A 16398-nucleotide genomic window follows, 5' to 3' on the forward strand; every position below is an offset into this window, starting at 1 on the left:
TAACCAAATCAAAACTACACACTCTTCTCTAAATGTAATTTCATTGCATTTATAAGAGACAAAACATTACGCATACTTTTGAAATAATTATAACAATATTAAAATGTATACTTCCTGCCAATCCAAGTTTTATTGGGAGGTCATAAAGTTCATGGTATTTCAAACTATTTTAAGTAAACTAATTGATTGCGTGAAATGCATGTAACACAAAATATAATTAGATGCAATAGCCAAATGTGAGAGAGAAAAATTAATTACATTATAAACTTTATAATAATCATACCGCTCCTTGATTGCCAGTAACACCGGAACCCTCTCAACCGGAAGTACAACCATTCTCTTGTGCGAACGTGATCAAACTTTAACAAGGAAACCGACAATGTCAGCCCCACTCAGAGGAGCCTTCAGGACCCTGGAAGCGGTGCAGAAAGTTGTAGTTCATCAAAGAGCTACCGTCATATCTGGGCCTCCTAAGTACAAAATTTCGATGGGGGTAAGATACGATTTTACTTCCATTTCTCTGTGGTACATTTACTTTAACATCATCGATAGGATGACCATCTCAAGGTCAGATCTTCAACGGCACATACCAGCTTCTGAAAGGACGATCTCGTGTTATTTCTTTAACTAGAAAAATAATATGCTAGTGCACATGGCTCTGATTTCTTACGTTTGCTTTCTTTCTTCGTGCGGAAAGATTGGACATTGTCGAGCTTCTTTTCAGATGGCTTTTCAAGAGATACTTACACTCACAAATAACATGGCTGATGACTGTTCTTATCAAAAGAACTTCAGGAATCAACAGCCAGTTCTTTCTTCGTTACCAACAGTGACATTATCATCATCACTATCCTCGTAACGGCCACAATCAACATAATGATTACTCTGCCGCATGGACTTCTAGTACTACTATTCGCTTTTCGTCCACTGAGGGACTAGCAAATCCCAGCCGTCCAAAGGATGAGCCAGGCCCTAAAAACAAAACAACCCCCCCCCCCCCCCCAAAAAAAAAAAAAATGTTCCACAAGGGAAGAGATTTGGATGGGGACTTACTCCTACCTAATCTAACAGTTTGACACCCTTGACTTCGAATATGTCAAGGGTACCATCTGCCACAGCTGTTTCTGTCAGCTCATTCCAATTCCTATTTGGAAGGAATTACAATTTCCTATACTGGCTTCTGCACTGAATCAGGCACAGTTGTTGGAGATGATCTGATCTCTTTTTAAGGACAGGGACAATCTTGGACCAGTTGATTAATACCTGGTTGTTAAGAATCTTACAGAAGTTACACAGTATAGCCAACCTTGCCACTCTTCAGTCTTCTGTGGTGTTGGAGGGAGGGGCATCCAAGTTCTTTGACCATGGCCTTGACAATGATTTGACTGAAGGTGGTGTGATTTCACTTAACAACAAAGCAAGCAGCCTCGATCTTATACTTTGGTTGTAGAGGTCCCATACTGTGCAAGTGTATTACTGTATGGGTTGGACCAAGGATTTGTAGGTGGTCTCTTTCAAGTGGGGTGTGCAGATCATGAAATTTTGAATGTCTTATTGGTTTTTGCTTAAATGGTGTTGATGTGCTTGTCCCAGTTGAGGTCTCAGATGATTGTAACTTCGAGGAATTTGGCAGAGGTGAATGTTGCCTAGATGTGGCTGTGAAGTTCCTTGTGGGGCTCAGCTACGATCTTTTTGCGGGTGACAGGGTGGACTATTCAGTTCCCAGGCTGGAAGGCCATGTCCAGCTCTGCTCCTAATCTTCAAGACAGTTTTCACAAGTTTTAGACTTTAGGATCATCTGCAGTTGGTTCCGTCTTGTGATAGGCCCATCATGCAGCAGACATCAATGTCATTGGTAAACAGGCATGACAGCAAGGTGAGTTGTTTTTGGAGATCATTGATATACGCCAGAAAAAGAGCTGGGCCTACAAAGGATCTCTGGGAAACTTTTGAGGCTGAGAGCACGCCCACAAATTCTGACTGCTCCATTACTTCTGACTGCAGCCGTTCACTGAGAAAAGCCATGAGCCACTGGTTGATTTTGCCTTGCATTCCATGGTGGTGTGGCTCAAAGGAAAGGAGACCTTGGTTGACTCTGTCATCAGATGCTTCAGCAAAGTCAATAATGACGATGTCTGCATGCAGGCAGTTCTCCATATTCTCATTCAGCTCCTCTGTGAGATCTGATCATTGAGTTTTGCAGGATCTTGATTTGTGGAAACCATGTTGCTCATGTATAAGTGCACCCCAGATGTTGCATTAGTGTCTGATAATCACATGCATGGCACACTTGTGAGGGAGACTGGCCGATAGTTGACTTGGTTGAGGGGTTTTCCCTTTCTGAAGATGGGCGCAATAATAGCATCTCGCAGCTCTGATGGATCGGTGCCCATATTTATCAGTGTCTCTCTCTGACTGGTAAATGATGGTCAAGGTCAGGGACTGCTTTGACCACCAGTTCTTGGAGAACTCCAGCGCTGATATGATCTGGATCAGAGGCTTTGTAGAGGTTTCAGTCTGGCAACATCAAATTGCTTTTGAACCGTGTCAGGGTTGAAGCCTGGTGGATATATCAGTGTTTCCACAACCCATTGATCTGTGATGATATGGATCATAGGACAGTTGAATTGTTATCAATATAATATTTGATCTGGATTCATTTCTGAGATAATGATTAATTTGGAAGAAACGCATTTGAAGTTTATTTGTATGGCTTGTTCTTGTTTTGTTATTTGTATGGCTTGTTCTTGGGGTTTTTTTTAGCATTAATGTTTGTTTTACTATTACTGAAATGGGTTATAGTAATAGTTTGTTAACATTTTGTTTTTATATTTATTTGGGCAGCCATTTCATGAAATGGGGCAATTAGGGAGTTGTGATAGTTATAAGTTTATTCTGAAACTTAGTGGTGAAAGAGCAATCACTGCCTTAGCATTCATTGCAGACTCGTGATCTACATTTTGTTTGGCACTATTAATTGTAATAGTGCACTTGCATTATTGACCACATTTCCTGTGAGTAACCACCGCTTTTGCAAACTGATGGATGTTAATTTTGATCAGTTGGTGCTTGTAATACTAATAGTAATATTGCATTTGCATGACTGGCTCAATTTCCTGTTGCAGGAGAAAGCTGGTCTGGGCTTCCTGATGGTGGCAGCAGTATGTGCCCCAGCCGCCTACATCATGGCTAACCTGGACAGCTACCGTGGGGGGAAGGCTTGAGTGACCAAGCACCTGACGTTAGACAATGACCTTGTGTGAACTGCGTGGCAGAACTGAATGAATGGACTAGATGGAGTTCATCAGTGTAGTGTTATTTGACATCATCCAGTAGGCCTTTTGTTTTGTGAACACATTTTGATTTGTTCATTCCACAAGCAAGTAATTTCTTCACAAAGCTATGTAGGTGTGCACTTCTCCTTTTCAGGTTTAGATCTGAACAGGGTCAAGTGGCATGTCAGTTGAAACAGAAATACATTAGTGAAGAGAATGTTAGCAGTTTGTATTGTAGCCTCTAGCCCAGTCAACCACTCAGGACCATATCAGGGCTAAAAACAGCAGTTGAGTATGAATTCGGTAAACTTTGAGTTAATCTTCGTCGTCAATGATAGTTTGCAGCGGTCACAAAATTCCAGAACATATGATCATTGTTCAGGAAAATGGCCATCATTTGATTTTCAATTTGAATCATTTATTGGTGTTACTAAGTTAAAACTAACGAGGCTTTGTTGGCACATTGTTATAATGTGATTCTCAAGGATCAACTGGTTTGTTGTCTTTTCTTTTGTATTGTATTATAAAAATGTGGACTTCATGATGTTTAAGGATACAGTAAAGTTACCATCTTTCCTCCTTTCGTGGATGCTTTTTGTTGTTGTGCAGAATTGGTGAACACAGACAGTACATGAAGTAGTACCACTACCAGTCTGCTTCTTAAACTTAATTTTATTTGCACAATTCCAGAATTGAAAGCCACCATTTCCATCCAAATTTGTCAGTTAGGTAAGCTGTAGTAAAAACTTACCCTGGGATATTGAATTAAACAAATTTTGCTTTTAAAAGATTTTGTACTAAATTGCATACTTCCTCAGTTACTGTAGCCAAAAACGTCATATATACTGATATACCTTTTACTATAGTTACCAGTTGTGGTGTTTTGTTTTCTTGTTTGTTGTTGTTTGGGTTTTTTTCTTTCTCATAGACAGTTTGATCACACTTATTAAACTTTAAGTATAATTTAATGTAGTACAAAGTACGAAGCCTTGGATTTTTGCAATCAGACTGTAAACTTGCTCAGGTACATAGACTATGTATGTTAAAATTATAAATTCAAATGATCATGGTAAAAAAAAAATTGTGAAGGGTTCTTCACATATTCCAAGAGTAAGAATATTGCAGACCTGACAGACATTAACCTGTTCACTCCCAGAACTATTTGTAATTTTTGCAAAATAATCACCAACCTCAAGGAAGGGGTGGGGGGGATCACAAACATTGAAATTATGCTCAAAGTTTGTAAAAGCGTGTATTTCTTGAAGAAAAATGAATGGAGAATATAATTATAATAACTTCAATGTTGACAGAATGAGTCAACTCCCATCAGGGGAAGATCACTCAGATTTTAAAAAAACAAAAAACAAAAAACAACAACAAATATTTGGAGAGAGAAAAAAAGAAGAAAATTCAGGTTTAATTTATGGGTGTAAATAGTGCTAAAATATTATCACAGGTATGAGACACAACAATCAAGAAATGAAATTATGTTGTTTCCATATGTAATCATCATCAGGATAACAAATCAACAACATATACTTTAGTTTTCTATCACATTTTCGAATTGCTGTTGTCGAAGTTGTGTGGAAAATCAACAAAATTCTGTCACTTTCTCTGTACTGTAATCTCTGGCAGCCATTTTGACACACTCAACAGTTTTTTGCTTTATTAAAAAAAAATGTTTTTTTTAAACGCATCAAAATCGAGAAAAAACTTGCTGAGAAATTGCTTCGTCGAACATTCATCACCATTTGCAAGGGAGGTAAGCTATGCAAATGAGTGGCTGGACACATGATTATGCAGTTACATTACCCTAGGGATTTATCTGCGGTCTGCAGTGAAAGGCTTAAAAGGAAAAGTGCAACAGCAGATCTCGAAAAAGTGGAGGTGCTTAGTAATAGATTCTTCTGTAGTGTGCTTACTAAAGAATACATGTCCTCATCTGAGTGAATATAAAAATTTCCTGTCAGAATTAAATATAAAGACTGAAACCGAAACAGCGCTGAAACTCTTAAAATCGCTGGACATTTCGAAGTTTGCGGGTCCTTATGCCATGTACCCGAAAATGTATGTTAGATGTTATGGCAAACCCTTTGACTGAGGTTTTGAAGAAATCACAGTGTGAAGGTACATTACCATCGCAGTGGAAGGTAGTGAATGTTAACACTCAAAAAGATAGATAAATGGAGCCCAGATAACTATTGGCCTATTAGCCTTACAAGTATACCATGGAGAGAGTGGTTAGAAACGCTATGTTTGTACACTTGGAGGAGAATGATCTATCTCCTTGCCAATATGGCTTTGTGTCAAAGTGATCATGTGTCATAGAAACTACTTACGATTGTGGAAAATTTGAAAGAAAACCAGTAGATATTAGTTGCTATATATTTGGATTTCACCAACGCTTTCAGTTCAGTCCCACACGCCCATCTGCAGAAGAAAATAGCAACGTGTGGTCTCAGAAGCAATGTTAAGGACCGCATTTGCCAGTTCTTGATAGGAAGGCAAAAGTAAGTGCTGCAGTGTCAGGCTGGAATTTGTGGAAAGACCTTACTAGCGTAGTGCCTCAGGGAAGTGTTTTAGAAGTAGGCCTTCCTGATGTGGTAGAAAATCTGTGTCGTGTAAATATACAGATGTGTATTGTGTGTGCGTGTGTTTATGTAAGTTTGTGCCTGCCTATGTGTGCGTATGTGTTAGGGTAGCTGTTAGATACACATGTATGTTAAAATGTATGTATGCAGCGCGCGCGCGTGTGTGTGTGTAGTCACATTTTGGTGTGTGTATGTAACATAGATATGATGTATTATGTTAACAAAAGCATTTTTGTAAAGCACCTAGAGCAGATTTCTGGATAGTGTGCTATATAAGTATCCATTATTATTATGATAGAATCTTCAGTCCTGTCTCTACTGATGAAGACTTTTGAGTCCATTCCGAAAGATCTAGATTCTCTTGTGGACTGGGCAGATCTGTGGCAATTATAATTCAAAGCATACAAATGTATGATGCTAAGCAGTAAGGCTTAGCAAGAGAAACAAGAATTATGATTATTTTATGAGAAAATGTGGTGAAAATGTCTGGTAAGAAAAGAGAAGTGTAGAAAAAGACCTGGGAGTTAACGTAGAATGATAGTGAACTGAAGTTCAGAAATCAAAGTGAACAAAGCAAGTAATATCTTGGGTCTCATTAGATCATATGAGTACCTTGATGTTGATACCATGAGACTTTTTTTTTCCATTAGACACCATGCACAATGTTCACTGTTCCATTGCACACAATGCACCATGTTATTGTTAACACACCTTGTACAATATTCACTGTTCACTAACACTATGCACAATGTTCACTGGGTTTGTGTGTGTGTGTGTGTGTTAATACCATGAGACTTGATTACTGCCTTAGTAAGGCCTCATCTAGAAAATGCAAACTGTATTCAGAGCCCACAAGTAGAGAAAGATAAAAAACGAACAGAAGGTGTCTTAGGAAAAGCTACAAAATGTGTTCCAGGACTACAACTCATACAAAATAAGGAGTAATTGTGAAGAAAGACTGAAAATTCCTGAAACTGCCTTGTATTCATTATTGAAGAGCTTGTAGTGATCTAACTGGGGTATAAAAATTTACACAGTTTCTATAGTTCTGCTAAACTCCTTTTAAAGTCAATACAAACACTCTAACAAGAGGAGATGATTAAAAATGGAACATACAATGCTGTTAAACTAGACCATGTAAAACAAACACTTTAAAAAAAATTGTGTTGTGGAAATGTGGAACAAACTGGACTCTGATGTGGTATATGTTCCAACATCAAATGCCTTGAAAAACTGGAAGAATCCTTTGTTGAAAAAGTATATGTATTGCTCCAATGTTAGCCCTCCATTAGTGCCATAGTCACAACAGTGCCAGACAAAATCACAGTTAAAACACTGTATAGGGTTTGGTAAAAAGCTAAAGCAGACCAAGAGAATTTATCAAGATCAAATAAAGGCAAAACAGTCTTACCAATCTGCCCATCTTATCATATCCAGACATTACCTTCAAGATGTCTGATCGTTTTAGTGTCTTCTGATCTGCGGTTGCTTTTCTTTTTTTTTTTTTTTCTTTTTTTAAAGTATTTTGATCAGACTGAGAAGATATACAAATAAAGTATAAACACCTGCCACAGTAAAGTGATAGTTTTAAAGGTATGAAATTGTACTTCTTGATTAGAAATGCTCTGGCAGATCATCTAGAGGCAAAAGAGTGGATGGGGTTGTTACTTGTATCACTCCACTTTCTCCATAATGAATGTGCCTCCTTTTTTCTCTCCCCTGTACACACACACACACACACACACACACACACACACACAAATAACTCATAAACACATTTTGAAGCAAAAGTTCTTTATTGGCATTCGGCCATGGCCTACTACAACACATGAAATAATGAATGCAGTTCACATGGGTCAGTATTTGCCCATTTATGATAATAGGTATCTCTGATCTGTTCGAGGTTCATAGGGAGCAATATCAGCAACATACAAAGGGTCATGGATATATTATTCTTAATTAAAAAACAACACTGGAGATCAAGTATTTCACACTTGCATGCACTGAAGTCCAACTGGTATAATATGCAGATCTCTGAATCACTTTAAGGATTACACTTACGGAAGCAACAACATGAAACTAAAAGAAGTATGTTTTGGGATTACACTTACAGAAGCAACAACATGAAAGTAAAAGAAGTATGTTTTGGACAAACTGGAGAAAATCAGATGATCTTCACACACTAAGTCCCAGACTCCCCCCCAACCCCCTCCCCCACCCCTCCAGGAATTTTAAATCATAGTCAGCACAACGTACGAACAATTACTTTCCACACTCCAAGAGTCAAATTTGAAAAACGAAAAAAGGATGACTTCTTGATTCCAGCTGCTGCCCCTTAGTTTGGTCCCACAACCATGGAGATAACATGGAGAGTGTGGAGGGCGGAGTGTAACATTTTACCTAAAAATTAAATAATGAGCTCTCCTTTCATTTTTTTTCCAGTCATCTATTTCCATTTTCTTTTTATTTTCAGCTGGGTGGGTGGCAGGGGGAACACAATATAGCTAGACCTCCCTCACCCTGCTGTCTTTGAAAATGATAAAGCAGAATTGGGAAACATTAAAAAATAATAAACAAAATTCATAAAGCTGAATGTGGTGTGGTGCTGCCTATTAATAAAATTTTACCACCTACATAACAGTAAAAGCACCTGTGTGACCTTGCATGAAATAGAAAACAATATCCCTGTCCTGAAATGTGAATTAACAGTTTAAAGATTTGTTTTCCACACTTGTCAGTTAAATTATTACTAAGCTTTTGGTAGAATAGTAGATGAAGTCTAAGTCAGTTAACTTTAGTCTTTCAGTGGTGAAGAGAAAGTCAAAGTGTGTGCCACTGTGTGTGAGGGGGTAGTCTCCCTTGTACTGTTGTATTATGATGATGTAATTGATAGGCTGTATGTTATCACATTGAATTATAATGTATATATGAAAAACAGTTTTTAATTTAAAGAGTCCTGCTTTACCCATGGACGATACTGTACGCAGTCTTCCCTCTCCTCAAAATACATGTGCACACACACGCAGGATCATCAATCCGTTCTATGCCAGAAAACGCCGTAAATATGTGCTCTCACCTTGCCAATGATTTTAAGGACTGAGGTAATAAAAATTTTTTTTTTTTTAATCAAACATGGAAACTATATGAGGATAGAAAAAAAAAAAAAATTTAAAAAAGCAAAATAAATGAGAATTTTGAATTCAGGCTTATATTCCAATTACTTTAATGCTGAGAACTATTAAAGCATTTCAAAGTGGACCCCACCCCTCCTCCACCCAAAAAACCTCTTAAAAAGTCTATTTCCACCTCTACAGATTGACATCCAAAAAGAAAAACAAAACAGAGCTAGAAATCATATTCTTGTTGTCAGTTTAATATTTGTAACTGAAAATAAAACGGGTTATTATAAGTTTATGATAAGTTGTTAAAGGTGTTACATGTAATAGGCTTTAGATGTTGCCTATAATTATACAATGTATCCATGCAAATTTTTAAAAATATTGCCTGTATACTTTCTCAAAAGACAATGAAAAGTTGAAATGAAGTTATTGACCATGAACTGAGACAAATATTAATTCAGGTTGATCATCTCTCAAGAGTGTCAAAATGATGCAAAAACTGTAACCCTGAAAACAGCAATGGGATATGTCAACAAACATGACCAACAACAATTTGTTCCTGCAATAGAAAAATACAAACCACAAGTGCAAAGTGCATACGATGCTGCTGCCAAGAATCAATGCAGAAGAGAGCAGTAGAGGGGGAAGGGACTTTTAAATGGTACAGAAGGACTTCAATAGTTTCACAATAAAACAAAACTGCTGATCAAAATATCTGGTACAAAATCCCATAGCTCAAAATGAAGAAACATGTTTTTAGAAGTTTTGATTGACCAAGGAAATGTTCAATCAGTGAGTCAAGGTGATTCCGATGGCATGTGGTTGGCAGGATTGTGATTTCATGCAGAGAAGAATTTAGCAAGCTTTTGAACCTCATATTTATATTAAAGTTGCTGTGTGACACTCTAGTTTTCACTTCAAATCACCCTGCTGCATTATTTAATGTCTCTATGCAGCACCTGAATCACTGGAAGACTAGTGAAAATAAGCCCAGAAAAGACTGGATTTTAAGAAGTTGTGTGTGTGTATAATATATATATATATATGAATGGAGATAAATCCTAATCCATATATCAAAGTACACAAGCGTAGACGATCACAATGAAAACTGGACAACAACAACAACAAAAAAAGAGCAAGCAAACACAAGAAAAGAGGGAATTTTTGGTTGACATTGTTTTTCTACAATGCACACCCCTTTCCATCCCAACAGGAAGTAACAAAGATAAAGCATTACTGGCGAAGAAAGCAGAACAAAGATACCTGTTAACATAATGAGCCATCATCTCCAAGGTCCACAATGCCTAGATAATGGGTTTTAAAAGCAAACGGGTTGGCTATTTCTGCCAGTGACCATAAACTGCAGTACATGAAAGCAAACTTGCATCTTGTTATCGTAAAAACCAGACTGAGTTCCGCAGTACAACAATGTGTATTTTCTAATAGGATAGGAAGTGAACAATAACTTTCACAATAAATAAACACAGACAAGCAGCCTCAATGGAATCAAAGCTATATGAAAGCAAGGAAATTGTCCACACATTCTGACATTCATGAATTTAAGACAAGCAATACTTGTGAAACAATTAAGCTGCAGCAAAATCATCGTACGTGGCGTGTAGTGACAATTATTATTCAACAAAAGTAGCATGACAAAGAGAAAGAAAAGGGTGGGCAAGTTGTAAAAGAGAAGAGAAATGACCACATTCATGTGATTTATTAGATGAATAAGGCAGCATCCAGTCACATCCGCATGTCACTGGTAATAATTGAGAACACAGCAAGTCTGGCCTCTGCCTATTTCCCTCAAACAATGCCAAAATTTATGATGGCCTTTCACTGCCTTTTTTCCTCAAACAACATCAAAATTTACAATATCTTTCATCCTTGCCCTCAAACAACATTCGTTATCTCCTGTTGCCACGCACCTGGGAAAAAACAACAGATAATCAGATCACCAAAATAACCATGTTTTATCAGTTAAGACACACAACAGCTGCTTGTTCAGAGGAAAAGTCCACCGTGGTTTGAATGGAAAATGCTGGAAGTTTAAATATCACAAAGTGTAATTCACATTTCAAGAAACAGCTGCACTGCTGTAATATCAGATTAACAAGACCAAATGGGCAACAAACATACACTGTCACAACCAGGTCCAGTACCTGAACGAAAGAAAAGATAAATTACCTACCAAATAATAACTGTGCTTCAATCAACCAACAGAAAAAAATGCACTTGCTATCAGATTCTGTGATCTCTCCCAAAACATCACAACTGGGGTATAAAATGTCCTTGTTTTGAAATTCTGCAACACTTTCAAACCATCACAATGCACAATATTCAAACACAACATAAGCATGAATAAAAGGAAGACGGATTAGGAACAGATTGTTTCAGAAAGTTGGTCAATGCAAATGAGTAACCATATCTGCTGATATATCAATTTAAGTAAAACTGTACAACACAAAAAACATTGGTCATATTATGTTAGCTGATATGTTATTTGCTTCAAAGAAACGTTAAAGTGCAGCTATTAGACCTTTCATTGTTTCAGAATGGTACAGCTAGCGATCTGCTAAAAAGCTTGTGGCCTTGTGAATAAAAACAAAATGATGTAAAGCACTAATAATGGGATTTGCTGTCATGCACTCTGTAAAACTGAACTAACTGCACACGAACTTGTAATGATTACACAAACAACAAAACCAAAATGCAAACAGAATGGCACAATATCAAATGACTATAAAAAGTGCATTGTATTTTTCTCCAGACTGAAGATCCACAGCTTATCTGAATACACACACTACCAGAGAATGTCACGGATTAATTCAACCAATACAGTGATAAGAGACTGAAATTTGGATAGATCAATTCAAATCCTGCAAAAAATCTCCATTTCTCTTTGACGATGAATACTCTGCACAGGTTTGAACTGCATGATAGCATCCTGTGTTGGAATACAAATCTGAAGTAGATGAAGTTAAAACATTAAGGTTCTATCTCCTTTCATAGCCATCGTGGCAGTGAATTCATATACACTGTGTCTAGGGCTTTGCACAGGAAGGCCGGACCTAATCCTCTCCTTCACCATTTCAACCTTCCCCAACTAATCAGGTATCTATCCATACCTGAGTGGAGGGAGGGAAACTGGAGTGAAAGGCCTTACCCAAGACACATTATCATGCCAAAACTGGGCCTTAAACCCTAATCACTGGTGAACTACGGACATGGTCTAACGCCTCATTCTGCCATGGTGCCTTCTTACACATGCAGTTTAAACTAGATTCAAATTAAAAAGTGGTGAGAAAAATATTGATAACTTTCCCTCTTTTTTTTTGTTTTTGTTTTTTTGTTCTTGCGAATTGCTTTTTTTGTGCCTTTTTTAATTTTTGTTCTGAGTATTGAAAGCCACTAGTCATGGCCATATCCATTTCAATGGAAATATACAGATACATATGACCCCGCACGCCAAAATCATGGATAAGTCGCTGGTGTAAATTTCACGTAACACGCTGTGAAAGTGACAAGGGGTGAAAATATCAAATTTGAGTTTTTTGGTTATTCAGATTCTATGATTCTTTTTCTATTAAATTTCCAAGTATTATATAGAAATATAAAGTATTAGTGCTTTATTTTATGTTTTCCCGTTGGGAATTGGTGATCAAGAGTGGGAAACAGCAAACTCGTTTGCCCCAATTTTCTCAGAAGTACGTTTGTGATCATCACGAGACTCAAATACATGTATCTCAGAAACTAATAAAGATACTTGAATTCTGATTTCTGTGTGTTATTCAGAATTCTCTCTACTTTCAGATAAAAGAATAATATCATTTTGTGAATTCTGACCATTATCCATGATTTTCGCATGCACCATAACATATATATATATATATATGCATAAATACAAAGTGTGGTATGATGATTCCAACCAATACATATATCAACAAACTAAAAACTAAAAAACAACAACAGCACATTTCCACAAAGTATCATTTTATATAAAACTCACAAAGATGATAAATGCATGTCACAAAACAACAGTTACACTCTTTATTCATTATCAATTTTCCTTTCAATTTCTGAAGATATTGTGCTAAGAACTGGATTTTCTCACTCTTCTTTTTTTTCACATCTCAGAATACAATTGTTCAAGTGTGTGTGTGTGTGTGTGTGTGTGTGTGTGTGTGTGTGTGTGTGTGTGTTATTTTTGTTCTGTTTCCATATTTGATGTTTTCTTATTCTAAAATGTATTCTCCCAAGAAGGCAAGCTGCAAGAACATTTTAAGAGAGAAAAAAAGGTACAGCTAATTTTTCTTATTTCTGAAGCTTGACAAGTTGAAGTGATGGACAAGGAATAGGAGGTCTGCAGGAAGGAACACACATACCAACCATCAGTCTGCATGAGTACTGTAATTTCCGGACTATAAGCTGCTACTTTTTTTCTTTCATCTTTGATCCCTATGGTTAAAAAAATTGACAACAGGTAATACATGGATCTTCCCGATTTTATTTTTGGCTGGCAGTCAAGCCCAAACATCGCATTTTCACATCGCCAATCTCAGTGAAATATGAGCTGTTCTCAGGTCAACATTTTGGAGTTTACTCAGTGAACACACAATGAATTTCACCAGGTTTATGCACTCTCTGCTTCACTGTCCAGTTTCTGGTCAAAATTTGAATAAACATGTTTAAAGGAAGGGAAATCATACAGCTGGTTCAGAACTTAGGACTAATGAATCAATGGTTCGGCACTGCTATATGCAATGAGACTAACTTACCAATGTAAAAAATCACAGAAAACCTTCAGAGGAAAGAAAATATGATGGAACTCGAAACAGAACTGGTAGACTGGGTCAATATTCTGCGTGCTGCCGAGCCAGACCTTTAGAGATTCTGCTTAAACTCTTCAAATCTAAAGTTGAAGAATTCAGTGGGTTCAGTGCCATGGAAGATGAGGAAAAGGAACAAGAGTGAACTGACAGTATTCTTCTTTTGTAAAACTTAAAAAATGTTTGTGTTGGTTATGGTTCAGATTAGCTGTACTGTGTAGTTTGTGTATGAGTACGTCAGGTGTTGCAGTTTTCAAATGTTGTTGGTTTCAATTAACCTTTCTTTTTGATTCAGTAAGGTTTCACATGTGGCTCATTCATGGATTTTGCTCGATTTTTTAACAATTTCGGGGGTGCAGCTTAAACATGCACTCTGTAGTTTGGAAAATGCAGCATGTGATGTAAAGACGTGTTCCTCTTTTTCTCCCCTAATTCTGTGAAGAGTCTTTGGGGCACCGCACAGAACTGTTCACCAGATTCCTCCAGGTCTGTCAGTTTTGTGTGTGTCAAAGCCTGGGTCTCTGCAAATTGTCTGCCTGTCCATTCTGAAATGTTGTCAGTCCATCTGTTTTTCTGTCTTCCTCTCCGTCTCCCTCCCTCAACAGTTCCTCCAACATGTTATCATCAATAATCAAAATCAGCCAAAGCACTGCAACACACTTTGAATCAAAATCCAATAGAAAAACATGGAGAACAGAAGAAGCCATCATTTTTCATGTTTTAAGTTGCACTTTAATCTCAGTCCATTTGAATCTTAAATAGCCTGATGAACCAAAATAAAATATCAAATAATGAAGTAAAGCTGTGTAAAACATAATATGAGATCATATACAAAAAGAAAAAGAAAAAAAAAGAAAAGAAAAGGAGAGACATTAATCACATATCTTTGTATCCTAAACTGTCACAAATCATGCAGTTAGTTTTAGAGCAGCTATTACACACACACACACGCCAATTATGTCCTTTGCCATAAAATCTACATTCTTGGAAGAAGAAAAAAACAAGACAGAGCAAACAAACTATAAAAGAAGCTGAAACAGAAATCAAATGAAGCAAGCAACTGAAACAGATATATCACTGTTAATAATACATCACCGTGAACACATTGACATGCCATGAATAAATATTTTGTAACATTTCCCCTGGTTCATATGTTACGCTGGGCTTTTTTCCATCGTACTTGTTTATTCATTTCTATCCTGTAGTTCTCTGGGCAACTACTTTCTGTCAAAGGGAACATTTAAAACCTAACAAATGATTTCAAAATGGAAATCAGAATATAACTGTTCCTCAGGGATTTCTCTGTATTTGCAAAGAGAAATTATTGAAAGGCTTGGATTTCATTTCAACCAATACTATTTCAAATACCTGACTACTCTATTAGAAAAAAAAAGTGAGGGGGAAGAGGGCACATGAAGACAGAAAGAAAAAGAGCAGCAAACAGGATTTCTATGTCAGTTAACACCCTATGAAGATTTCTATCAGCAAGCATTTGAAAACATACAATACATTACAGGCCCCCAAAAAACAAACACCATAATGTGCAGACAATTTTCAACTCTGCAAATACAACAACATATTAAATCAGCACATTGTTTTAATCAAAACAAACCAGGCAAGCACAGAGTGATGATGCTGGGACACACATATAACCAAAATTTATTTATCTGAAAAAAAAAGTAACTGTTTCTTTTCACAGTACCCATTCAGCCTAAAAAGCGTACCGAGCAGTCCTCAAGCCAGATCTTGTCACAGATCATTCTCTGTCGCTGTCACAGTCATTCTGAAAAGTTGATCTCAGTCTACTGAACCAGAAAACTCTACACTGCAACTGCATGAGAGGTTAAAGTCCATATCATCAACTAATGAAGCCAGGACTGAATGCAACTATCTCAAGTACCACTACTGAAAAGACTTGAACAGTGTGAGCAACCAAACCAAGCGAGCTGCCAGCCATTCTCCCTTTCAACTCTTGTCTTCAGTTTCCATTCAAAACCAAACATCAACACAAAGTCTGATGCAAACAAACAGCCAGCTGTCGAGGCCAGAAAACAACAGTTCAATCAACAGTTGGTCCAAGGATTATTTCTCCACCCCCTTTTCCAGGAGGGTGAGACATACAAGATCTTCACAGCACCGATCCCACTCAGGCCAGTCCTTGAGTGTCAAGTGGAGAAGCAGGGCTTCCTTTCCCCTCACTTGTCTCTGCGGAATGAGAGGTTTTTCAGGACCCTGCGGCGGCGGATGTGAGGGGTGGGCTGACCGGTGGTCAGTGACACTTCCAGCTCTATGCCGTTGTCCAGCATCAGCCACTGGCGGTTGCTGTGTGCCTCTGGTCATGGCAAGGGATGAGGAAAGATTTATCATTTAAGAAAAAAAAGGGGTGGAGGTGGGGGGGGGGGGTATTATCTATAACTGGAATGTCATGAGATATCCTTAAAAATAAGTTCTTATTAGTGAAAAGAGATTTTTTTTTTAAGTTACTGTTTTATAACTGGAAAGAAAAATCATTTTCTAAAAGTAAATTTTATAACTAAAAGGATATATCACTAAAACAAAAAGAAAAAAAAGAAAAGAAAAAGAG

General features: G+C 37.3%; 1 protein-coding gene and 1 long non-coding RNA gene across 7 annotated transcripts in view; one reads left to right on the plus strand and one right to left on the minus strand.

Moving 5' to 3' along the window:
• Positions 1–312: 312 nt before the first annotated feature.
• On the plus strand, positions 313–3851 carry LOC143295799 (uncharacterized). The gene is made up of 2 exons (XR_013057079.1): positions 313–493; positions 3126–3851. It is a non-coding gene; the product is annotated as an uncharacterized LOC143295799 (long non-coding RNA).
• The window catches only part of LOC143295798 (extended synaptotagmin-1-like), an 89870-nt gene continuing 76803 nt past the window's right edge, over positions 3332–16398 (minus strand). For all 6 annotated transcript variants that reach the window (XM_076607423.1, XM_076607420.1, XM_076607422.1 and 3 more), the window contains one exon: positions 3332–16146. In XM_076607423.1, the coding sequence (XP_076463538.1) occupies positions 16010–16146 (137 nt within the window). In that variant the 3' untranslated portion in view covers positions 3332–16009. The remainder of the gene's footprint in view (positions 16147–16398) is intronic.

This window comes from Babylonia areolata, chromosome 21, assembly GCF_041734735.1.
Source record: "Babylonia areolata isolate BAREFJ2019XMU chromosome 21, ASM4173473v1, whole genome shotgun sequence".
In the NCBI taxonomy this organism is placed as follows: Eukaryota; Metazoa; Mollusca; class Gastropoda; order Neogastropoda; family Buccinidae; genus Babylonia; species Babylonia areolata.